Below are 24829 nucleotides of genomic sequence, written 5' to 3'. Positions count from 1 at the left end.
ACCCTCGAGGCCGGGAGTGTAGCCGGCCCGTGGCTCTGCCCTATTTCCCTTAACCAGGTAACCAACTGGACTGTCCACGTGGCACCAGTGGGGGAAGGGTCTTGGGGGTCCCGGTGGTCTGAATGTTCACACAGGCCTGACGCGGGGAAGGCCCAAGCTGGGGTGGGGGGCAGTAAGTCAGCCCCACCCCGCCCGCTGGGGGGCGCTGACGCTCCGCGCCGAGGAGGAGGAGGAGGAGGCCCAGGGGACCCTGAGCCCAGGAACGGCCAAAACGGTCGGGGGTCAGGGGGTTCGACCCCGGGACCCCCAGCCGCATACCGCTTTGGCCGGGGGCACTCCGCAGCCTCCCGCACGTTCCTCCAGCCTTCCTTATCTCCCGCTTCAGAAAAGACAGGCCTCTCGCCCCGAGTGGGGTAGGGGGGACTACTATAAATGCAGTAAGCCCTCAAATAAGATTGAAGGAAGGGGAGGGGGATCTTCGGCGCCGGAGGGGGGGCTGCTGGTGGGGGCAGGTGTTCCCAGTCACCCTGACCTTTTACACCCCACCCCACCCCCACCCCCTGAGCAAGCTGGCGGGGGGCGGGGGGGGGGGGGTCTAGGGATCGTAACCTTTGCGCTTCCAGGTTCCGGAACCTTTAACTTGACCGGGGAAAGGAGGCGGCAGTCACGTGACGGTGGGGCCCTGGTCCCGGGGCCCCGCCCCCCTCCTTCCCCGGGGCTCCCCAATCCATCCCGCCAAGAGGCCGCCCCGACTCCGGCCTAGCGCTCTCGGCAGCGGGCGGGGGTGGGGGGGCTGGCCTGGTGGAGTTGCGAGGTCCGGGACGTTTCTTCCCCCGCCCCCTGATCCGGTTTCTTAGCCTCTCCCCCACCTCCTTCTCCTCCTCCTCCTCCTCCCCTCGGCCTGTCCCTGCCCCCCGCCCCCCCGCCCTCCGCCGTTCCCTCTCCCCTGGTGGCTCCTGTCCCTTTAAGCGCTCCCTCCCCCCCGTCCCCCGTCCCCCGCTCCCTCTCGCCGCCGCCGGCCCCGGGGCTGGGGGAGGAGGCGGCTCCGGCTCCGACTCCGCCACCTGCTTCCGCTCGCTGCCCGGCCCGGCCCGGCCCGGCCCGGCGCCCAGGTGAGAGCCAGACCCCCCGTCCCAGCCCCCCAGCCCGCCCCTCCGAGCCCCTCGCAGACCCCGCAGCGGCCCCAGCGTGCCAGCTCGGCTTCCCTGGGGATCCCCTCGCGGGACCGCCCCCGCCCCGAAATAGGGTCGGTCTCCTCCCCCGGCTGGGCTTTCCCCGGCCCGGGCAGGGGCAGGGGGGAGAGGGGCTCTCTCTGCGGCGTCCCGGGCGAAGCTCGCCCCCCGCCCCGCGCCGACCACCACTCCCCTTAGCTCTAACGTCAAGCCTTGGCCATCCCCGGGGTGGGGGGTCGGGACTCTGGGGTCCCAGGGAGAGCCCAGAGGGGTAACACCCCCCCCCTCCCCATCCATCCCCTTCCTCCCGCCTTCAGGCCGGGTCGGGGTGAGAACGGGGTGAGGGGTAGGATGGTTGAGACCCCCCCCTTCCCTCCCCGCCCAGAGAGGAACCGGTCCCCCGGCCCAGACGGAGTCCCGATGGGGCTGCGGGAAGGACGGAGGCGGTCAAACGGGCGGAAGTCCTCCCCCTCAACCTTGGGCTCCTTTGGGGCTGGGGTCGGGAAGGAGGGCGAGAAATTGCAGGTCCCGCCGCCCCCGCCCCCTCAGGAGGGGCTCCGGCAGAGTCAGCCCGACCCCCCTACCCCCTCTCCGGGACGGGAGGGATAGGGGGGCTTCCGGGCCGGGGTCCCGGGGGGTCGGGGTCCCGGGGTCGGGGGTCCCGGCCCGTCCCCGTGAGTCACCACGAGGCCGGGTGGCCGGGGGCAGCGTGACTGGGGGGCGGGGGGCGGGCTCCTCTCCCAGCCCGGCCATCTGGCTTCGGCTCACAATGGCCGCTGACCCGAGTCGGGTGACGCAGCAGTTGGGGGGCAGGGGAGAGGGTGGGGAACCGGACTAATCCGCTCCTCCCCCAGCCGGGCCGGGCCGGGCCGGGCCGGGCCGCTCCCCGCTCCTCCAGGTCTGCCCCCTCCTCTTCGCTCCCCTCCCCCTCCGGCCGGGGGTGGGCCGTTATTGGGGGGAGGGGGTTGTCCGGAGGCTGCAGCCTGGGGCACGGAAGGGACCGGAGCCGGGGGCAGACGCCCATCTCTGTTGGGCCCAGCACCCCCCACCCCGGAGGGCAGTCCTGCCCATCCTCCTGCCCTCCCTCCCCGGGACGTTCCTGCCGGGATCGTGCGAGACCGTGTGTGTGTGTGTGTTGGCGGGGGGGTTCCCACAACCGAAGGGGTCTGATTCTGTCGTGAGTCCCCCCCCCCCCATATCCTGTCCCGGCGTCGGCTTCCCCGGCGCAGGTGGGGGCGGGGCTGCCGGGTCTCCCCCCTCCCCCCCCCCGCCATGCCCCGGAGGAATTTGGGGCCGGGGTCAGCGGGGGGTCGCGGGCCTTTGTGATGCGCCGGGGGTGACCCCATAAATCTCCCGATCGGAGGAAGAGGCAGGAAGGGCGGGCTTGATTCTCCGCCCCCCCATAATCGGTTTAATTCCTCGAGGAGACTCCGGGCAAAAGGAACGGCACCGCAACACCCTCCCCCACCCCCAGGCCCGGCGCCCCTGCGGGGGGCTCCTAAGGGGGGCTCCCCCGAGGGAGGGCATTGTCGGCCCTTGGGGTCTGGTCTGGGAGAGCCCATCTCGCGGCGGGGGAGGGGGGGGGCGGGAGTGGCCGTGCCGTCCCTGGGGGCTTGGGAGAGCCCATCTTCCGCTGGGGTGCCGGGTCGTCCCTGGGGGCCTGGGAGAGCCCATCGCTCGCGGCGGGGGGGGGGAAGGGAGGGACAGTGGCGGCTTTGGCGGCGTCCCTGGGGCCTGGGAGAGCCCATCTTCCCGCTGGCTGGGGTGACGGTGTCGTCCCCGGGGGCCTGGGAGAGCTCATCTCCCGCGGCGGGGAGGAAGTAGCGGTGTCGTCCCTGGAGACCTGGGAGAGTCCATCTCGCTCCCGGGGGGGGGGGCGGTGGCGATGCGCCTTGATGCTCCGTAGCCAAAGTCCAATTTCCGGGGGTGGCTACTCGCCTCTCCTCGGCCCCTTCCTCAGGGGCTACTGTGCTGGACCGAGGAGAGAGGCCGGGGCGTCTTCCGAGAACCAGCCAGAGACGGTGGTTAGGGGGAGGGGTTTTCGGAGACTCTGTTCTCCATCGGAGCAGGGCCAGAGGGGGTCCCCGAGATGCCCTCCAACAAGCCCAGCCACCGAACCTCCCCTAATCTCCAGCTTGAGAGGCCTCAGCTTTCTCTCGACCCATCCCTGTACGTCTCAGAGCCTCTCTCCAGTGGCGTCTCAAAAATCTGTGTATGTGATTCTGTATGGGGAGGCGGGGGGGGGGGGGGGAATCTGTTTTTCTGTGTATGCGTATGGTCGTGTGCGTGTCTGTACCTCCCTCCACCATTCTCATTGTCTGAGGGGCACTGTCCCCTCCTCCCCACACGGGGCCTAGCACAAGGAGTACGGGGACAGGTCAGCTGGCCCGTGGCTTTGGCTGTGCGACAATGAGCAGGAAGCCTGAGGGAGCTGTGGGAGGCTGTGATGGTGGTTGGTGGGGAAGGGATGTGGAGATAGACTGCAGGGGTTGGGGCCCTGGCACCCACTGGCAATTCAGTGCCTGGTCGGAGGACCTGGTCTGAGGGGGCCTGTTCGTATCCGACTCTCCCCCACCTTCAAAGCCTTACTGAAGGCACATCTCCTCCAAGAAGACTTCCCCAACGAAGCCCTCTTTTCCTTTTCAACTCCCTTCTGCATCAACCTGGCCTGCTCCCTGGATTCATCCCCCCCCCCGGCAGACTCACATCACTTTTGTGCATATCTGTAATTTATTTATATTAATGTCTATCTCCTCCTCTAGACTGTAAGTTCGTTGTGGGCCGGGAATGGGTCTGTGATATTGTTATATTGCACTCTCCAAGTAGTACAGTACTCTGCACACGATAAGCGCTCAACAAATACGACTGACCGACTGTTCAGGCCAGATGGGAGTCCAGACTTAACTGGTGTAGCCCGGACCTGATTCAGAGGGGAGGTAGATGGAGATGGGCCTGGCCCAGCCAGGATTTTCCCCGTTGAATGAATGAATGAATGAATGATTGTGGTATCCCTTAAGCGTTTATTATGTGTCAAGAACTGTTTTAAGCAGAGGGGTAGATACAAGATAATCAGATCCCACATGGGGCTCTCAGTCTAAGTAGGAGAGAGACCAGGTATTGAATCCCCATTTCACAGTTGAGGTAACTGAGGCACAGAGAACTTAAGTGACTCGCTCAAGGTCATGCAGCAGGCAAGTGGCAGAACCGGGAGCAGACCTGGGGTCTTTCTGATTTTTAGGCCCATGTTTCTTTCCACTAGGCCACGCTACTTCCCCAGTGTGGCTCTCCCTGCCGCCCTGTCGGAGGGGTATCCCTGCCCGAACCCGAGAGGGTCACCCCTCTCCCGAGTCTGACCTGGACCTTCTAAGCCCGGCCACCCTCAGACTGCCTCCCTTCCCTCCCCCACCCCGTACCGCCCAGCCTGCCCCCCACCCCAGGTTTTTCTCCCTCCCCCTCCACCCAGGGGGTGCCCCCTTCGGGGTCCCGAAAAGCACCCAATCTTTTGACTCAAAACTGAGAGCGGGTTGCCCTTATGTCTCCGAGGGTCCAAGTCACCCTGGAATTCCCCTCTTCGTCCCTCTCCCACTCAGCTCGAGCTAGGGCCAATCGGGAAAAGCTGCCCTTCGGCCTCAGTCGGCCAAAGACCCGGAGGAGACCTCGTCTCCCTGGGGCCGGGAATTCGGGAGAATCCGGGGATCCGGCTGGGCTCCGGGAGAACCGTTCACCTCCCGCTGCCCTCATCGACGCCGGTTCCTCCTCCCTACCTCCCGGGCCCTCTCAGGTGTCAGTCAGCTGGACGGGCCGGGCTGCCCGGACGCCGGATGGACGGGAGTGGACCTTCTAACGGTTTGAGGATGACGGGGCCCAGGGGCCGGCGGAGGAGGCCAGTGACCTTGGGAAGATGAGGCTGGAGACGGGGCGTCGAAGTCGGGGGGGGGTCGCCCCGGACAGAGCAGGGGTCCCCGCGCTCAGTGTGTGTGTGGGGGGGCCCGGCGGGCCGTGTGGCTCGGTGGGGGGGCCGGTACAGGCTGAATCCGGTAGGCCCTTGGGGAGGGCGGCGCTAGGACCCGGGGCGGGCCGGCAGGGGACGGGGCGGGCCGGCAGGGGACGCGGCGGCGCTAGGACCCGGGGCGGCCGGCGTTCCCTCCCCCCCCCCACCCGCCCGTCCCCTCCGGCTCCTCCCCCCGCCGGCCATGTTGGCTTCGCTGGGGCCCCGCGGTTGAGCCGCGTCCCCCTCCCCCCTCCCCCCGGACCGGACCCCGCCGGACCGGACCGTCCCGGCCATGTGAGCCGCCCGCCCCGGGGCAACGGAGCCCGCAGCGGGCGGGACGCCCCCCCCCCCTCCCCGCCCCCCGCAGGTCCGAGCGGAACCGGGAGACGCGGGAGGGGGCCGGGGGGGGCGCTGAGGAGGCGGGGGGGGGCGGGAGCGAGGAGACTGGGGGGGGGGCGGGACACGGTGTTGGGGGGCGGACCGGAGGGGCGGGACCCGGAACGGGGAAGACGGGGGGGGGGGGGGCAGGACCGAGGAGGCCGTTGGTGGGGGGGGGGGGGGAGGGGCCGGTCCTGAGGAGATGGAGACGGGTCGCAGGGAGAGGGAATCCCCGGCGGGGAGGAGGGTTTCCTCTCGGCCCCCGGCCCGCCGTGCCCCCGAAGCCGCTCCCCGCCCCGACGCTCGGGCTTCTCCTGTGACAGACACCCAGCCCTCGAGAGGCGTCCTCCCGGGACTGACCTCTGACCCGGAGGGGACGCGGGGAGCAAAGTCGGGAGGGCCCCCTTTCCCTTGCCCCGGCAAGGGCGACGGGACGGGGCCTGTCCCTGCCCCGCTGGGAGTGGGTCTCCCCTTCGGTGCGGCCCCCTGACTTGGCAGACGGTTGGGCGGGGTCACCTCTGTGGGCCGCTGGGACCCCTGCGGGGCCTGGGAATCGGAAGGACTTGGGTTCTAATCCCCTGTCGGCTGGGTGAGTCTCAGGGCCTCGGCTCCCTCGTCTGTGAAATGGGGAGGAATAATAGCGTTGGTATCTGTGAAGCGCCTACTATGCGCAGAGCACTGTTCTAAGCGCTGGGGGAGATACAGGGGCATCAGGTGGTCCCACGGGAGGCTCACAGTTCATCCCCATTTGACAGATGAGGGAACTGAGGCCCAGAGAAGTGACTCGTCCGCAGTCACACAGCTGACCGGTGGCAGAGCCGGGAGGCGAACTCATGACCTCTGACTCCGAAGCCCGGGCTCTTTTCCACCGAGCCACGCTGCTTCACGCTGAAGAGTGAGGGCCCAGTGTGGGACGGGGACTGTGTCTTAACCCGCCTAACTTGTACCTGCCCCGGTGTTTAGAACAGTGCTTGGCCCGTAGTCGGCGCTTATCACCTTGATTATCATCATCATCATCATCCCTCTCCCCGACTCCATATGTGTCCAGCCAGTAGGTTCGACCCTCCCTCTCGCCCCCTTTGAGTCCGGGCTTCTTACCTCTGGCTCGGCTCTCCCTTGACTGCATTCTTTCATTAGGTCGTATTTATCGAGCGCTTACTCTGTGCAAAGCTCCGTGCTAAGGGCTGAGCACCGTAGAGCGTGCCGACCTGCGTTCCCTCGGAGCTGCCGGCCCCCCGACCACCTGGGGGGGAGGCTCAGTGGGGATTGCGGCAGCCGCTGACGTCGGGAGATGGCTTTTGAGCCCGCCGGCGCTAGCTGGGACGGAGGGGAGGCCGAGGGACTACAGGTCTTCGGGTTTGGTGGCAGATGGGTCGCGGATGCTGGGAGAATCCCATTAAATCCTTCCCAAGGGAGGAGGGGGCTCCCGTGGGGCCAGTCAGGAGGTCTGGAGGCCTTTATGGGTTGGTCGTCGAGGCCGGGTGGACCTGGGCCTCCTCCTGTATCCAGTGGGGCGGACAGTGATATCCAGGTGACCTGTCAGGGCTTCCGAGTTATCTGGTGACCTCTGAAGAAGTCGTGGGTCGTAGGTGTTTCTAGCCCATCCATCACTGCCGTTTGAGAGAAGAGGTGGGGGGTTTCTGCCTGGCCTGATGGAGGCTCAGTTTGAGGGGTGTGAGGATACTCCCCCCCACCCAGGGGTCTCCAGTGAGGAAATCCCACAACCCACCTCTCAGGGGCAACCCAGGCAACCGGGCTCTGTCCGCTTCCTGTGTGGCTTAGGCGCCCACCTCTGCCCCCTCACTGTTCCTGTGTGAGCGCTGGATGCCCCGCAGGGGCACCTTGGGCAGAGCTGGGAACCGGGCCCAGCAAGTTGAAAAGTGTGGGGCCCTTGGATGAGAGGAGGGAGTGGGGAGGGGGTTCTCCCCCGAACAGCCGGAGCTGACGAGAGAGCGCCTTCTCTACCAACCCAGTAGGTCTGGGGCGAACCTCCGCCCTCCCCCCATTCCTGGGTACCCGCGGGCTGCTGGCTTTCCTAATCCTTCTCCTGCCGGGACTTGCAGGACTCAGGTTTGGGCCCTAGGACAGCGGGAGAGAGGGTTACGCACAGCAGCCGTGGCGGCGGCCGGGCCCAAGGTGGTGAGCGGTGGGGATCTCCCGAGTCAGCCGGAGGCCCTGCGGCCCCTCTAGGGGAGAAGGCACCGCCTGGGCCCCCGGAGCTCCGGGGCATCCAGCTGGCGCCAGCGGCAGCTTGGCAGCAGCGGGAGTCGGGCCTCCTGGCTCGAGTTTCAGAGTCGAGGGACGGAGGGTGTCGGCAAACTGGTCTGGCCCGCTCCCCGGGGCTGGCCGGTGGGTGGGGTAGGCTGGGGAGCGGCGGCGGGGGCTGCCACGATCCGGGTTGCGGGTGAGAGGGGGCTCGGGGACCCGCCAGCTCCCCTGCCCAGCTCAGGGAGGGCGGGGAGTCGGGCCCGAGGGCCCCATCCGGCCACGACATGATGGAACCTCTCTGCCTCTGGGTTGCAGGGGGCTGTAGCCCCTGTCTGGTCCACCTGGGGCAGGGAGGAGGGGAAGCAACGCAAAGAAGCCCCTGGCAGGCAGGCTGGTGGGCAGGAAGGGGTGGGTGGGTGCCCATTTCAGTTATCTGGCCAGTAGACGAGGGAGGCGGCCGGACCGGTCTCCGGTTAGGAGTCAGGTAATAATAATAATTGTGGTATATGTAAAGCGCTTACTGCGTGTCAAGCACTGTTCTAAGCTCTAGGGAAGATACAGGATAATCAGGTCGGACACAGTCCACATCCCACACAGGGCTCACGGTCTAAGTAGAAAGGAGAACAGGTATCGAATCCCCATTTTACAGAGGAGGTAACTGAGGCCCAGAGAAGGGAAGTGACCTGCCTCAGGTCGCACAGTAGGCACGTGACAGAGCCGGGATCAGAACCCAAGTCTTCTGACTCCCCGCCCTGGGCTCTTCTCCACGTGGCTGTGCTGCTCCACACGGTGACGCCATGGGACTCCCCAGCCAGGCAGTACCAAGCGGCGTGGCTCAGGGGAAAGAGCATGGGCTTGGGAGTCAGAGATCATGGGTTCTAATCCCGGCTCCACCACTTGTCAGCTGTGTGACTTTGGGCAAGTCACTTAACTTCTCTGTGCCTCAATCCCCTCATCTGGAAAATGGGGATTAAGACTGAGCCCCACGTGGGACAAACTGATTAACTTGTTTCTACCTGCAGTGCTTACGGCAGTCCTCGGTACATAGTAAGCGCTGAATAAATACCAATATTATTATTATTATTTCTGCCCCTTCATGCCACGGCCCCAGGATGCCTGGACGACCTGGAGGGGTGGGGGGCCTCCGGAGTTCTGAAGCGCTGTTCCCTGCAGGGGCCTAGCGGGGCCCTTCCATTCCTGGGGAATTGTACCCACTGATATCACAGATTAAATAATTAATAACAATTATAATAATAATTATGGTATTTGTTAAGCACTTACTATGTCAGGCACAGTTCTAAACTCTAGGGTAGATACAAATCAATCAGGGTGGACATAGTCCCTGTCCCACATGGGGCTAACGCTCTTAATCCCCATTTTACAGATGAGGTAACTGAGGTCCTGAAAAGTTAAGTGACTTGCCCAAGGTCACCCAGCAGACCCGTGACAGAGCCGGGATTAGAACTCCCAGCCCCAAGCTCTGTCCACTAAGCCCCGCTGCTTCCTTGGTGAGGTTTGGTGAGTTGGGGCCCCCATCACCAGCCCAAGAACTGGGCAACCCTCCAGTCACCCGGTCCGAGCCAGCCGGCGCTGACCCTTTGTCTGGGCAGCCCGGCTCTCGGGCGGAGGAAGCAGCAGCTGGTGATTTCCCGTTGGTCTGTCTTTCTGCCAAGCATCTCCTAAGTGAAGAGTTGCCGGGGTTGGGGCCGGGGTTGGGGCGGGGGGAAGGGCCTGTCGTTTGGGATCTGCTTTTAATGGTGCTTCATTAGCTAACAGGAAATGCTGTACTTTCCCAGGCTTGTGGGGAGGAGAAGGTCACTGGCTTCTTTCTGGATCAGACCAGGGGACCTAGGGAAGGGGCAGAAGTGAACCCTGAAGGGCAGTTCCAGGATGGGAGGTCCAGGGGGAAGCCTTCGGGCTGGTGTCGGCCTGGCCCAGGCCACGGATGATGGACGATCCCCTCCTGAAAGAGGAGAGCTCTGGCGTGGAGGCTGGGGGGTGGACCACATGACCCAGCCAGGCCCTTTGCAGATCGGGCCGTGTGTGAACGTGGGGAATCTTCCTCCTCGGTTCTGGCGGGGGGGGGGCTGGCGGTTGGGGTGGGGCGGGGTGGGGGGAGGCGGTGGACCACACACGGTCGTTCCCACTTTTGCTCTGTCAGACGTTGTTTCGTCCGTGGGGGTGGAAGTGGGAGAGGCTGTGGTTTCCTTTGGGATAGACCGAGCCCTCCTCCGTGGAAGAGAGGGAGGGGGCAGAGGAGGGCCGGGAGGACAGGATTCCCCCCCCGCCCCCAACCCGCACCCTGCTGCAGGACCTAGCATTGGGAGTAGCCCCACCACCTTGAGTCCTTTTGGCTGGGGTCAACGCGTCTGTGAAACCTCCACAGTCCTGAGAGTCGTGGTCGGAGCGCCCACGGTCCGACCCCGGGCTGAGAGGCAGGGCTGGGGGCAGAGGAGGCGGGAGGGGCTGAGGCCCAAGGGCAAGGGCCTGAGCTGGGCACCAAGGAGGGTCTCATCTGGCTGGTCTTGCCCTGACCGGCGCTTGGACTTCGGGCTGCAGGCAGGGCTGGCACCTGGGGGGGACACCGTGCCTGGGAGTGGTGACTCCACCTGCCCCTTTTGGTCTCTCTGTTTGTCTCTCACAGTCTCCTTCTGTCTCTTGGACTTAGAAATGGAGGCAAACAGCCATTTTGACTATCCCGGCCTCCCCCCGCAACCTGCCGTCTCAGGACTGAAATCCTCTCCCCCCACAGGGGAGGGGCTCTACACTAAGGGGCCGCCTCCTCCTCCTCCCCCTCCAGCCTGCTTCCCCCAGCAAGGGAAAGGTGAGGAGTGGGGGTGGGCTGAGGGAGGATGGGACTGAAGGGGGGATTTGGGGGTGGGGTGGGGTGCGGGGGAAGCTGGGACTGAGAAGGGGCTGAGAGCCATCTCAGGCTGATGGCTCTGACACGCCCCCTCCCCCCGCTCCGGTGAGAGGAAGTGGGATTGGCCAAGCCCTCCTGCAACCTGCCAGGGGCCCAGCTGCTCCCGACTCGCATAGGAAGGAAGGCCGGGGTCCCACGGTCCCCTTGGGGTGGGCCTGGGTGCCTCTGAGGGATCCGTAGGGGCTGGCCCTGGTGGGTGGTTGCCCCAAGTGAGTTGCCACACGTGTTCCCCGGGGGTGTTGTCTGGGGGCATCCGTGCGGTTTTATCCATGTGACCCCTTCTCCCAGGGTCACGGGACCGGGGAAGGCCAAGAGGCTGCCGCTAGAGAGGGAAGAACTCCTCTGCCTCTCCCTCGCCGCCAGCCCCCACCCACCCCTGGCCTATGGGGGCTGGTCTCTCCCTCCCTCCCTCTGTCAGCAGCGGTTGTTGCTATGCCCACGGCCGGGAGCATCTGGGCTCGGCTCTCCCTGGAGATAGGGAGCCAGAGAGAGCACCCCCCCCGCCACTACTCTTGGTGATGCTGGGCTCTCTCTCCTCTCTCCCCTCCTGCCTCCCCCCTCCGGCAACTCCCCAACCCCCCCGCCAGGTTTGAACGGGGACATGAATGTCAACGGCTTAGCTACTGTATCTCACACTACGACTTCAGGGATCCTGACCTCTTCCCCGCACTCCTCCGGCCCCTCGCCCGTCCACGTCCCCGGTGCGCCCTTCGACTATCTCTGGAACTACACACAGTACCCCGCCTCCGGGGCCGGTCCGGGGACCGCGGGCAGCAGCCTCAAGGAGCCGGCGGTCGGCTCTCCCGGCCCCGTCCAGTCCCCGCTCAACGGCCTGCTCGGGGGCAGCGGGGCGGCCCCGGGCCCCGGCAGCCCGCGGGCCGCGGCACCGGAGCTGTGGGCCAACGGGACTCCGGGTGCCATGGGGCTCCCCTTCGACTCCCAGGAGCTGTACGACACCTTCCCCGACCAGAGCTTCGACGTCTTGGCCGCGGGCCCCGGGGGCTTCTTCGGTCCCACCCAGCCCTCCCCTTTGCTAGGCTCCGGCGGGCAGGGCTTTGGGCCCGCTGGGGCGCCGGGCGCCGGGGCCCCCGGAGAGGAGGAACCGGCGGGCAAGGAGCTGGGCCCTGCCAGCATGGATGATGAGGCCGTGCTGGTGGACAGCCTGGAGCTGGAGCGGGAGCAGTCCGGTACGGAGCCACGACCCGGGGGTGGGGGGGGGGGGGGGGTGGCGGCAAGGGGGCCGGGAGAACCCGTCTTTCCGGCTTTGCGGGCAGAGGAGGAGGCTGGGCTGTGGGTTGGCGATGAGCAGAGCTGGATGGATGGCAGGCATCCTGGTGGGGGGGCACCGCCAGCCCTCCGGGGGACGGGTAGGGGGACGGCCACTCTGCCTGCAGGCGGAGCGGGCCGGGCTCCCCCGTTGGCCTGGACCCCCAGATGGGTGGGGATCTCGGGGTCACCGGGAACGGAGTGCCTCTGCAGAGCAGATGCCACACCACCGGCCTCTGACCCAAGCCTCCCCCCGCCTCCCCAGAATTGAAGCTATGCGGCTACAACGGCCCTTCCGCCCCCTCGGTCAGCTGCCTGGAGGACCCCGCGCCCCTGCCCGAGCCCTTGGTGGTGTCTCCGATCCTCGGGGAAGATGCCTTGGAGCCCTTCGCAGCTCTGGGCCCAGGTGGGCTTGGGGCCCCATCTGGCTGGGCGGGGTTGCGGGGGGGCGGGGAGCGTTGTCCCGTGCCCTCCGAAGAGACCTCAAGCTCACGTCTCCCCGGCAGGCCCGGGCAGCGGAGGGATCTTCGGCATGGACGACTCGGAGCTGGTGGGCCCGGCGGACAAGCTGGCCCTGCCTCCGCCCCATATCACCGCCCTCGACTGCCCCTCCCTCGGCGCCCCCAGCTCCTTCGGCCTCCTGGCGGACGACAGCCAGGCCTCCTCCCCGTCCTCCGCCGCCTCCCCCGCGCTCTTCGCCGGCCCCGGCTCCCCACCCGTCCTCAGGGAGTCCGTGCTGCAAGGTGAGGATGGGACCTGGCTGAGACTGCCCCCCCAACCACCACCCCCTATGCACACCCTTGGTCTGGGTCACTTTCTGGGAGGAGACTGGGGGAGGGTCCTCATAATCGGGACCCTTAGCCGGGGGCGGGTGGATCGCCGTGTTGATTTATCTGTCGCTGACGAGTGTCGTCCCTTCTCCCCCGACCTCCACCGTCCAGACGGTGGCTTCGACCTAAACCCCGGGGGCCGCCCCGACTCGCAGGAGGCTGCGGCTTTGGACCTGCCCCCGCCGCTGCCCCTGCCGCTGCCCCCGCCCCCGCCCCTGCCCCCAGCCCAGCTGTCTCCGGATGCCTCGGGGGAGGACGTAGCCAGCAGCCGCTGCCCCGAGCCCTCGTCAGACCCCGGAGACAAAGGCAAGAAAGAGACCGGCAATCTTCCGGCCAGTGGTAAGCCACCCCACCCCCGCCCCCGCCCCCTCCACCGCCACCCCAGCCCGGGCCTGACCCGGCAGCCTCTCCCCCCTTCCCTCTCCAGGAGAAGTTCTGCGCAGGCGGATCGCCACCCCCGAGGAAGTGCGGTTCCCTCTGCAGCACGGGTAGGGGCTTGGGCGAGAGGGTGGGGGCGGGCTTGTGTCTGTGTGTGTCTGTGTGTGTCTGTGCACACGCGCCCGTTCTTGTCCCATCCCGTCCCGCCCCTCTGCTGCGGCCTGTCCGCGTTTCTCCACCTTCCCTCTTCCTGTCCTGCAGCCGCCGCTCCCTGGCCCGTGGCCGGCCAGTGGCCTGTGAGTCAGCGGTGGGCGGGCCAGGCTGGGCCGTCCCCTGTGTGGAGGGCAAGGCGGGGACCAGAACAGGACGTGACTGGAGGAGGGGGTGGGGCCCCACCTCCCCAGCTGCACCGCGGTTACCAGTTTTTTGGGAAGATAAGGCCTGGCGCTGGGCCCCGGCAGGGGCCGTGGCGTTCCCCTGCTCAGAGCCACCTGCCACTTGGGGCCCCAGGGCTTCTCCAGCCCTTAGCCCCCTTTCAGGGCCAGCGTGGAGCAGAATGTCCCCCTCCAGTCCTCATAGCCTGGCCCACCCCCTGTCAATCCCGGGCTCTCCTGGGTTCCAGCTTCCTCTTCGGCAACCTCGGGGAGGGGACTCTTCTCCGCTTACTGCCCAAAGCAGAGGAGGCTGTGACCGACTGGGATGGGGCTGTGGGTCCTGGGTTGGCCCCAGGTGACCTCAGGCCCCGCCGCAGCGAGGGAAAGGGTTACGGGGACACGTGACGGACCGTCTGTCTTGCCGGCCAGGTGGCGGCGGGAGGTGCGAATCAAGCGCGGCGGCTGCCGCTGGCAGGGCGAAACGTGGTACTACGGCCCCTGTGGGAAGCGGATGAAGCAGTTCCCGGAAGTGATCAAGGTAACAGTGCTCCCTGATTGCTAGAGCCCTCTGGTCCAGTCTGGTCCGACCCGACCCCGAGAGAGCGGGTGGCCCCCGATCCAGCGTCGTCGCCCACCCTCCGTGTGTCAATTTACCCCACAGTACCTAGCCCGGAACACAGTCCAGAGCGTCCGCCGTGAGCACTTCAGCTTCAGTCCGCGCATGCCCGTTGGAGACTTCTACGAAGAGCGGGACACCCCTGAGGTGTGGCCCCGGTCCCGGGGTTGGAAAGGGGCGGTGTCCCCCATGGGGAGGCGGGAGGGAGAGCAGGGGGGTGGCTAACAGCAGCCCCGGTCCCATCCCCTCTCCGCAGGGGCCGCGGTGGGTGCAGCTGGCGGCAGAAGAGATCCCCTCGCGCATCCAGGCCATCACCGGCAAGCGCGGCCGACCCCGTAACACCGACAGGGCCCGGGCCAAGGAGACCCCCAGCGTGAAGCGGGGACGCGGGCGGCCGCCCAAGGCCAGGGGGGCCGAGCTCGGCAAGACTGATGGCCGGGCCTTGGAGAAGCTGGAGGCCCAGGGTACTGTCCCCCCTTCACACCCACACCTCTCCCGGGGGGCCGACCTCCTCAGCAAACCCGAGACCCAGGCCCTGGAGAAGCTGGAGCCGCAGGGTGGTGCCCCCCTGCCACGAGGGAGGGAGGGAGAGGCCGGGACTGTAGGGCCATGCAGTAGCATTGATGAACACCGCCCACCCCGGCATCCACCGCGGTGGCAGTTGGGGGTGCTGGAGGGTGGGGGTCTGGGCCAAGGGTAGGCTGGCCGCCCAATCTTCCACCCTTCTCTCTTGTGGTAGAGACCCTAAGTGATGAAGACAAGGGGAAGATGACTAAAATCAAGAAGAAGATGAGGAGGAAGGTGAGACTGTAGGGAGAATCAGTCGTCTCCCCTTCCTCCCAAAGTCACATAAACACATGCTCCCAGCCCAGGCTCCGAGGGGCAGTGGGGCTCCTGGCAGACGGGCATCCAGGAGAGGGGGTCTCCAGGGGACCCGGTCCCACTCCTACCTGAAGGACCGGGGTCTGATGTCGGAGGAAAGAGGTGGGGCCAGGTGGGGTGGGATGGGGTGGATTGGGGGAGTCCATCTTCTTGAAAGAGAAGTGACTCTGCTCTGGGTTTCAGGTCAGAAACAAACAGAAGCAGGAGGCCCGGGGCCCCAGGCAGAAGGAAACCAAGAAAAGATCCAAGGTGGAGGCCGGGGAGGGGTCAGCGAGAAGGGGGGCAGGGGGAGGTGGGGGAGGAGCTGGGGGGGAGGTGCACACGTGTCTGCATGCATGTTGGGAGCCATCTGTGCAGGGGTGTTGGGCGGAGGGTCAGGAAGTATGGCCAATGTCCAGGTGGCCCTTGAACTCTAAAACCCGCCCCTTTTCTTCCTCACCGCCCCCCAACCAACCCATGCAGGCTGAGAAGGAGAAAGCGAAAGCAAAGCAGGACAAACTGAAGGAGAAAGCCAGAAAAGAGAAGGGCAGGGGCCGGAGCCGGGGCCGAGGCCGAGGGAAGGAGGAGCAGGAGGAGGAGCCGCCGAGGGGGAAGGAGGGGAAGGAGGAGAAGGCGGCGCCCAGGGCGAAGGCCCGGCCGGCCCAGCCCTCCCCCGCACCGGGCAAGGTGGACCGGGCGCTGGCCACGCAGCGGCGGCTGGAGGAGCGGCGCCGGAGGCAGCTCATCCTGGAGGAGATGAAGAAGCCCACCGAGGACATGTGTCTGGCTGACCACCAGGTAGGGGCACAGGGTTCAGGGTGCACCTCATCCGTGGGACCCTCTGCCCCCGGAGCTTGTCTCTGTCTTCTCCCCTCTACTCTCTGTCTTATTCTCCCCATTCTCAGTCTTCTCCCCCGGCGCTCACTCCCCCATCTCAATCGGTAATATTCATTAAGCACACATACTATGGGCAGAGCATCATGCTGAGCGCTTGGGAGAGGGCAGTGCCATAGAGTTCGTAGGCAGGATCCCCGCCTGCGAAGAGCTCCCATCTCCATCGCCCTCCTCCCCGCGTCCCCCCACAGCCCCTGCCGGAGTTTTCCCGTGTGCCCGGCCTGCTGCTGCCCAGCCCGGCGTTCTCAGACTGCCTGACCGTCGTGGGCTTCCTGCACAGCTACGGCCAGGTTCTGGGCCTGGACCCGACCAGGGACGTGCCCAGCCTGGGGCGGCTGCAGGACGGGCTGCTGGGCCAGGGCCAGGGACCCGCAGACGTCCAGGACCTGCTGGTGCGCCTGCTGCGGGCGGCCCTGCGCGACCCCGGCCTGCCGGCCTATTGCCAGGTGAGAGTCCTCCGTCCGCCCGCCTCTCCGCCCCCTTCCCACCGGACCGCGCACTTGTCCCCCCGCCCCCCCGTCACACCGCACCCTTCCCCGTGCCCCTCAGTCTCTGAAGATCCTCGGGGAGAAGGTGTCGGAGATCGCGCTGACGCGGGACAACGTGTCCGAGATCCTTCGCTGCTTCCTCATGGCGTACGGGGCAGAGCCGAGCGTGTGTGCCAGCCTGCGCTCCCAGCCCTTCCGGGCGCAGCCGCCACGCAGCCAGGCCGCCGTGCTGGCCTTCCTCGTGCACGAGCTCAATGGCTCTGCCCTCATCACCAGGTAACGGGGCTTTTTGGGATGGGGGAGGGGGGGCGTGCTCCTGTCTGTCCCACCCTGGTGGTGGGTGGGGGTGGTTTCCGTTCCCTCCGCGCCCCTCCCCGGCCTGCCCTCCCCGAGCACAAACTCAACGGCTCTGCCTTGGGGACCAGATGAGCGAGGTGGGAAGTGCCCTTGTCCATTCCCTCTCCCCGTCTCGTCGCTCCCCACCCCACCTCCTGAGCTCCCTGGCCCCTGACAGCCTCTTTCCCATAGCGAGATTGACCGCGGCCTGGAGAACATGTCCCGCTATCGCAGGAGCAAGTGGATCGTGGAGGGGCGGCTGCGCAGGTGGGGCCCGGGCTGGGTGCCGGCAACCCTCGCCCCCTCCCCCAATTTCAGCCCTGCTTCCCCTGCCCCTTTCCCCTCTCCGACCCACCTCTCCACCTCCCACTGCATCTGATATTAACGGTCGCTCCCGCCCCCCTTGCAGGTTGAAACTGGCCCTGTCTAAGCGCACCGGGCGACCCGAGACCGGGCTGTCCGGGCTGGAGGAGGGCTTGGGGCGAAGACGCAGCGCCCGCATCACTGAGGAGACCAGCGGCATGGAGGAAGAGGAGGAGGAGGAGGAAGAGGAAGAAGAGGGGATGGAGGAGGAGGAGGAGGAAGAGGAGGAGGAAGAGGAGGAGGAGGAGGAGCGAGAGTCCAAAGCATCAGCTCGCAGCCGTCGGGGCCACAAGAACGAAGAGGTCCTAGCCTCAACTCAGCCCACCGGTCTCCCCGGGCTCCCTTGGCTCCCTCAACCCAGTTTCTGACTTTCCCCTCCCTTCTCTAGGGAGATGTCCCTGCGTGCAGTGCCTCGGAGCTGGAGAGGCAGATAGAAAAACTCGCCAAGGTATTGGCCCCCAGCCTCTGACCCCCCACTCCCATCCCCGGGTTCGTGTTCCTTCAGGGGGCTCAGCCTTGTTCATCCCCTCATTCCTCCGCCCCTCCCTCCACCTCTTTCATCCCCCGGCCCTGTGCTGTCCTGCCCGCAGCCCTCCACTGTCCATCCTCCGCTGACCTGTCCCTGGCCCGCCACTGTCCTTCCCCCCCGCGCTCTGCCGTCCTACCCTCAACTCTCCACTCTCCTTTCCCGCGGTCCTCTGCCTTCCCGCCCGCCGCCCTCCACTGTCCTTCCTCCATCCATCTCACCGAGTGGGCATGGAGAAGTCTGACACCCGCCCCCCCCGGGCCCAACCTCTGTCGTTCTCCACCCCTCCCCCACCCCCAGCGCCAGCAATTCTTCCGCCAGAAGCTGCTCCACTCGTCGCAGACTCTGCGGGCCATCTCCCTGGGCCAGGACCGCTACCGGCGCCGCTATTGGGTGCTGCCCTACCTGGCTGGAATCTTCGTCGAGGGAACGGAGGGGGCCACAGGTCAGTGTGGCCTTGGCCTGCCGGACCCTGCCCCCCATTCCACGGCAGTATCCCTGCCTGACCTGGGGATCGGGAGGGAGAGTGGGAGATATTGGGGTATCCTCCCCTGGTCGCCTTCCCCGCGTCTAGGTCCTTCCCTGGGCATCACGCAGCTCACGGCGAGGCCCTTCTCCCCACAGCCCCGGATGACGAGGTGAAACAGGAGACGGAGCCACCGCAGGGATCCCAGGCCCCCCCGGCCCTCCCGGCTCCCCTCTCCGCGGTGAAGAAGGAGCCCACCGAGGGACCTACCGGGACCCTGCCCAGGTCCCGCGGCCGGCCCCGCAAGACCAAGCCAGCCCTGAGCCGGCCCGGGGCCCCCACCTCCCCTCGGGGCCTCGGGGAGCAGCCCCCGCCTCCCCCCAATGGGCTCCTCCCTGCTGAGGCCGCCCCCACGCTGCCTCCCACGTTGCCTCCCCCGTTGCCTCCCACGCTGTCCCCCACGCTGCCCTCGACATTGCCTCCTGCCCAAAGCCAGCATGACCTCAGCCAGTCCGCCTTCCTCTCCTGGTTGAGCCGCAGCCGCAGCCGCAGCCGCAGCCCCACTCCGACCCCCAGCCCCAGCCCCAGCCCCAGCCCTAGCCCCAGCCCCCTGCTGAGCAGCTCCGTCCTGACGCCCGACAGCAGCCCCGGCCCCCCGCAGTCGTCGGAGGGGCCGGGCCAGCCTGAGCGCCGCGGGTCCTGGTTCAACCTCCTGCCCCGCACGCCCTGCGCCGCTGCCCCTGCGTTGCCACCCCCGCCCTCCCCGCCCTCGGCCACGGCGGGCCCCAGCCCGCCCCCGGGACCGGCCACCTCACCCGCCCGCCCCCACGAGGTACGTCGGCCTCGGCCGGGCTCGGGAGCCGGGGCCGCGGAGCCGGGGCCCGACCAGGCGGCCGTGGCTGGGGGGAGGCTGGGGAGGCGGCACAGGCTGGAGGAGGAAGGGAGGGAGAGGTGGGAGAAGGCGACCTTCCCACCTGGCTGTCATCCTCTCCCCCATTCCCCCCCACCAGGTGAACGGCCTCCCCGCTGCTGCCCCCAGCTCACCAGCCCCACGCTCCTCCACCCCCCCGGCCCAGCCTCTGCCCAGCGCAGCCCACCAGGGGTGGCCGGGCCTTCTGGCAGAGGAGGGAGGCCAGAGCCCCCCAGGGCCAGGGATGCCCAAGCGGAGGGGCCGGCCCCCCAGCAAGTTCCTGAAGCAGATGGAGCAGCGCTACTTGACGCAGCTGACTGCCCGGCCCGTGCCCCAGGGTGAGGCCCGGGCCGTACCTGCGGGGCGGGTTGGGAGCACGCTGGGGGCAGGGTGGGCCCTGCCCGGCCCGGCCCCCATCTGCTCTCTGACCCCATCGCTCCGTCCCACAGACATGCGCTGCGGCTGGTGGTGGATCCGAGATGCAGAGGAGCTGGAAGCCACCCGCCGGGCACTGCACCCCAGGGGTATCCGGGAGAAAGCTCTGGCCAAGCACCTCGCCAAACACGGCGACTTTCTCCGCGAGGTCTGCCGGCGGCCGGCCACCGGTGAGGGGGCCCGGGGAGGCCAGACGGGGTGGGGCGGCGGCGGCCGGGGGAGGCAGAGAGCCGAAGGGACTGAAACGTTCCCGACTCTTCCCCGCCCCTGTCGCCCTGCAGACCCCATCTTGGAGCCCAGCTGCCAGCGCCCTCAGTCCCAGGAGGCTGTGCAGCGCTGGTCCCCGGCCGAGCGCACTTACGAGACCGACCTGGCCGTGCTGCAGCGCGTGGAGCAACTGGAGCAGCGGGTGCTGCTGGCTGACCTGCAGATCCGGGTGGGGCCCGGGGAGGGGGACCCAGGCCGGGGGGCCTCCCCGTTTCACCCTCACCCCCACCCACCCGTCCCTCCCCCTCTGTAATCGCGCCGCTCCTGGCCCCCCACCCTCTCCCCTTGACCTCCCGTGTCCACTGCCTCGCAGGGCTGGACGTGCCCACCCCCGGACTCGCAGCGCGGGGACCTGCGGTACCTGGAGCCGGCAGCCGAGGTGCTGGAGGACATCACGGCACGGGCCCGGGGCCGCGAGGGGCCGGCCCTGCCGCGGGAGCCCCGCAACCCCCTGGACCTGGCAGTGCTGCGACTGGCTGCCCTGGAGACCAACCTGGAGAGGCGCTACCTCCGCCAACCGCTCTGGCCCGCTCAGGACGTCGTCCTGGAGCGGGCACTGCTGACCAGCCCCCAAGCCCCTGGCCTGGGCCCTGCACCCATGTGAGACTCCGCTTCCCGCCCCCTTCAACCCACCCCGACAACCCACCTGGCTCCCCTGACCTCACCCCCCCCCGCCGTCCTGCCTCCTCCCCACCTCTGCCCTCTACCCCTGTGACCCCGTGTGCCCCCACAGGGCCTACGAGATCACCCCGCGTATGCGCGCGTGGCGGCAGACCCTGGAGCGATGCCGGAGCGCAGCTCAGCTGGGTCTCTGCCTGCACCAGCTCGAGGCCTCCATCGCCTGGGAGAAATCCGTCAACAGAGTGGTGAGCGGGGTCTGGTTTCCGAGGAGGAGGTGGCCAAAATGGGGATCCCTGACCACCTCCCCACCCTGCCCCAGACCTGCCTGGTGTCATCCCCGCCTGTTATCCCCCCGCCAGACCTGCCTGGTTTGCCGGAAGGGGGACAACGATGAATTCCTGCTGCTGTGTGACGGGTGTGACCGAGGGTGCCACATCTACTGCCACCGGCCCAGGATGGCTGCCGTTCCCGACGGAGACTGGTTCTGCACCCGCTGCACCACCCAGGTGGGGCCTGACCCGGTTATGTCCCCACCCCGCCCCCCCACCTCCAGCTACGTCCTCCAGCTCGTTCCCCGCAACGTCCTTGGCTACGTCCCCCACCCCGTTTACATCCAGTCCTTTTCTGCACTGGGGCTGGGTTTGGGGCTACCGGGGGGCTGGCCCAGGACCTGGGGTGGGGGCAGCCTTCCGTTCCCTCTCTCTCCGGGATGGCTTCCGGCTGTCCCCCACCCACACCTTGTCCTTGTGTCCTTCCAGCAGGCAGACGGCGTGAGCCCCCAGAAGCCAGGTTCCCCCAAACGGGGGCGGAGAGCAGGAGCGCTGGGCCGAGTGCTTCCTTTTTCCGAAGGCGAGGGGCGGCGGCGGCGGGGGGCGGGGCCGCGGGGCCGGGAGGGGCCGGCCGAGGGGCTGACCCCCGCCAAGCATCGACGAGTGTCCCTGCGGCACCACCACGGCGACCTGACCTCCTGCGAGTGAGTGTGCGGGGGACTGAGGGGAGGGGCTCCCCCGAGCGATGGGCTCTCAGCTCAGGGAGGGGGCTGGAGGTCAGGCGCTGCCCCGGGAGACTGACTGCCGGCCTCTCTTGCCCTGCCCGGCCCAGGATCATCTTGATGGAGATGGAGTCCCACGAGGCCGCGTGGCCCTTCCTGGAGCCTGTCAACCCGCGCCTGGTGAGCGGCTACCGACGCGTCATCAAGAACCCCATGGACTTCTCCACCATGCGGGCACGGCTACTGCGTGGGGGGTGAGTGTCCCCGGGCCCCTGCGGCCACCTCACGGGACAACCCCCGCGGAGCTCCGGGAAGGTGGGGGAACACGAGGTGCCTACTGCGGGTGCGCAGAGTGCCAGGCCGTGTGGGCACCTGCTGCTAGTGGAGTGTTGGTCCGGGTCGGGCGCCAGCTGCCGGCTGTGCGTGTGTGCGTGTGCAGAGCGCAGGGCCCTCACGGTGCTGAGATGGCTGATTGCGGGAGTGGAGATTAGTCCAGGGTATCCGCGCAGGGGAGCTTGGAGTTTAGGGGATGAGGAGAGTCTAAGGGGAAGGTGGAGGGAGCTGGGGGGGGTCCACCTGGAAACCAAGCTGATGGCGGGGAGTTTGTGCTTGTTGCGGGGTGGGGGCAATCGCGGGGGAAACGTCCGAGGAGAGAGGAGGCGTGGGCTGAGGTGCACTGCGGACGCCCGGTCCGGGCGGTCGCGGGCTGTGCGGGCCGGAGGCGGGGAGACGGGCGACGAGGCTGAGGCCGTGGTCCGGCCTGGCCCGGAGCGGCGCTCGGACCGTGGGGTGGCTGTTAGGGCAGAGCCGCAGGGGGTTTCTGAGGAAGAAGCGGTGGGATCGAGGGATGGATCCACCCCGGGAACCGAACGGTGGGCCGGGGGGAGTCGAGGATGAGTCGAGGTGGCCGCCTTCAGTTACGGGGAGCGTGGCATGGTGTTGCCGAAGGAGGTGGGGACGTCGGGAGGAGGGGAGACTTTTTAGCCATGTTGAGCTTAAGGGCCCTACCCCTAGGGGGGAAGGCAGAGTGAGGAGAGGAAGGGGCTCCCAGGGCTGGCGAAGGGCAGTGGGCGGTCCCGATCCGCACCGACCTCTGCCCTCCGCCCCAGGTACGCCAGCTCCGAGGAGTTCGCTGCCGATGCCCTCCTGGTCTTCGACAACTGTCAGACTTTCAACGAGGACGACTCGGAAGTGGGCAAAGCCGGACACGTCATGCGACGCTTCTTCCAGCGCCGCTGGGAGGAGTTTTATCAGGGAAAACCGGCTAATCCGTGAGGCCGGGGGAGGGACGGGCCCGCTCCCGCCCCCGCCCGCCGGGGCCCGCATTGCCGCCTGCTGACGCCGTGGGGCCCCTGGCCCAAGTCGGGGACCCTCCACCCCCCACCCTCCCCCAGATTGGGGTGCGGAGAGGCCCCTCCCGGACTGAAAGCCAAAAAGAGAGAGAAAAAGTTTGCGTTTTTTTCCTTTCTGTTTAATTGTGTAATTAACCCCCACCCCCACCCCCGGGGGCCAGCCCCCCTCCGCCCCCAGGGCCGTGTAACTTAGCAATAGTTCCAGTGAATGTGTGAAACACTTGGTCCGGCCGAGGCCCCCGAGGCGGCCAGTGAAGTGGTCTTAACTCCTTGGGGCCAGACACGCTGCTTCCAGACACCCCCGCCCCCCCCAGCCCCCCAGCCCCAGATCGGGGTCTCGTTCCTGCCCCCGGGACCCCCGGCATGCCCGGGCTCCAGCGCCGGCTAGGGGAGGGGTCGTGGGGGGTCTGGGCCCCGTCCCCTCCCCGCCTCCTTCTCTCGGGAACTCCTCAGGGACAGCTGCGCTGAGGTTGGGCTCAAACCCTGGCTTATCCCCACGTAGCTTTGGGTTCCTGGCCAGAGATGGACCGACCCCGCCCGGCCTGGGCCTGGCCGCCCCGAGGCCCGTGGGCCCTGCGCCCACCGGCCGGGGTGGGGGTGGGGGTTCCCTCGTGGGTCTGACGTCCACCCGGTCTCCCCGGGGCCGAGCTGCTGCTGGGTCACCTCTGCCGTGGCCGCGGTCCAGGGCCGCCCAGCAGCGACCCTCCGGCGGGGAGCCCAGCCCAGCCCAGCCGAGCGGGGCCTAAGGACCCGGGGCTTTTCGCTCTGGCCCGGAGGGAGGTCAGTTGGGATTGGGACTGGTCCGGCGCAGCCCCTCCCTCCCATCAGAGATACGGGTACTTGCACTGGGGAGGTGGTGGCCGCCGGTGCCCCGCGACCCCACAAACTTGCCTCCTGGGGTGGGGGGGCGGTGGAGCGGGCAGAACCGAGCCACCCACCCCCTCCCCCAGCCGCACTGAATAGCCACTGAGGGGCGGGGGTGGTCACACTGAGAGAGAAAGGAATATTTCTCGACCCCTCCCCTTCCTTCCTCGCCCCTCCCTTCCCCCCCCCTCATTTCTCAAGTCGCCTTTTCTGTCAGATAAACCTCAGAACTTTTTATTTTATTTGAAAAGAAATTTGCTTTTAAATAAGAGGTGGATTGAAGACTATTTGAATTGACTTTATATTATGCATAAATATTTATATTTTATCTAAATACTGAGCTGTAACAAACTGTTACAAGTTCGAAACTTGTAGCAGTCTTCTCTCCCTCCCTCCTTCCCCCTCTCCCAACTCCGGGCGGTTCTTTTCTGGTATACAATGTTCTGGATTTATTTTCAATCTCTAACTTTTCGATTTTAGTTTTGAGTTTTTCCCCTGGTTTCTGCTGTGGGTCCGACCTCCCCTCCCCTGCCCCCACCCCACCCCCCAAACCAGGGACCACAAGGCTCGGAGGCAGGGTAGAGGGGTGGGGGGCTGCAGGAAAGCTGTGTCTCCATATTGGAGGCTTTGAATGGGGTTGGGGGGTGTCAAGGACCCATGCGTGCCCACCCCCACCTAGTCAGGAAGCATAGATTTACTCCTCTGAGAGAGCGATTTAAGGGGTTTCTGGAGAAAGGGGGAGCATTGAGGTAGGAATCAGTTTGGACCCCCCCCCCCCAGCCCCAGCCTTGCCCTGCTGACCCTTCCCCTCTAACCGGAAGAAACCACGACGTGAAAGAAGTTCCCGCGTTCCTTGTTCCACAAAAGGGACTTTAACTTTTTATATAACCAAATGTGGTGTTTTAGTGACTTTTTGATAATGTACAGTTTTTTGTGAATTTAAATTTATTTCTTTCTATATTTTTAGGACCAATCTCATTTTTAATAAGGTTGAAAAAGGAAAAAAAGTCTAGAGCAAACCTCCTGTTGTTCCATGTGCTGTTCCACGCGTGCAGCTGTAGAAAAGTGCTTGTCCGTTGAATAAAAACCACATTTGATAGAGACCCGGCGTGTGATCCCATCTGTGGCCGGGGTGGCCCAGTGGGCTGGGAGGCTTTGGGACTGTGACCCGGAGGGACCCTGGCCCTGCCCCTGCCCCCGGGGCTGCGTGGATCCCAGGCGCCCCCCCCCCCCCAAGCAGGCGGAACCCAAAGTTTTTATCGCCTTTATTTAAAAACAAAATTTGAAACGAGACAAAATTTGAACTCCACGAGACGGCA

At 66.7% G+C, this 24829-nt stretch overlaps 1 protein-coding gene across 1 annotated transcript; it reads left to right on the top strand.

Moving 5' to 3' along the window:
- The first annotated feature begins 1076 nt into the window (after positions 1-1076).
- BAZ2A (bromodomain adjacent to zinc finger domain 2A) lies at positions 1077-24613 on the top strand. Its single transcript, XM_029073250.1, has 29 exons — positions 1077-1112; positions 10418-10573; positions 11260-11859; positions 12204-12344; positions 12445-12681; positions 12880-13107; positions 13196-13256; positions 13950-14058; positions 14182-14283; positions 14393-14600; positions 14876-14937; positions 15202-15267; positions 15481-15795; positions 16083-16337; positions 16441-16655; positions 16908-16982; positions 17125-17380; positions 17467-17526; positions 17905-18049; positions 18229-18902; positions 19081-19318; positions 19430-19585; positions 19697-19851; positions 19996-20282; positions 20416-20548; positions 20663-20809; positions 21062-21276; positions 21405-21548; positions 22404-24613. Exons 2-29 carry the CDS (start codon positions 10420-10422, stop codon positions 22567-22569), a joined length of 5604 nt encoding a protein of 1867 aa, XP_028929083.1. The 5' UTR covers positions 1077-1112; positions 10418-10419; the 3' UTR covers positions 22570-24613.
- The last annotated feature ends 216 nt before the right edge of the window (positions 24614-24829 follow it).

This window comes from Ornithorhynchus anatinus, chromosome 10, assembly GCF_004115215.2.
Source record: "Ornithorhynchus anatinus isolate Pmale09 chromosome 10, mOrnAna1.pri.v4, whole genome shotgun sequence".
NCBI classification, from domain to species: domain Eukaryota; kingdom Metazoa; phylum Chordata; class Mammalia; order Monotremata; family Ornithorhynchidae; genus Ornithorhynchus; species Ornithorhynchus anatinus.
This window is presented reverse-complemented; position numbering and strand designations above follow the sequence as displayed.

Bases quoted from the DNA above. Each gene is read 5' to 3' on its own strand.
- BAZ2A (XM_029073250.1), top strand. From the start codon at position 10,420: ATGGAGGCAAACAGCCATTTTGACTATCCCGGCCTCCCCCCGCAACCT. The intron at 16,983-17,124 runs GTGGGGCCCGGG...CCCCCCTTGCAG, and splicing joins GTGGAGGGGCGGCTGCGCAG to GTTGAAACTGGCCCTGTCTA. The intron at 21,549-22,403 runs GTGAGTGTCCCC...CCTCCGCCCCAG, and splicing joins GCACGGCTACTGCGTGGGGG to GTACGCCAGCTCCGAGGAGT.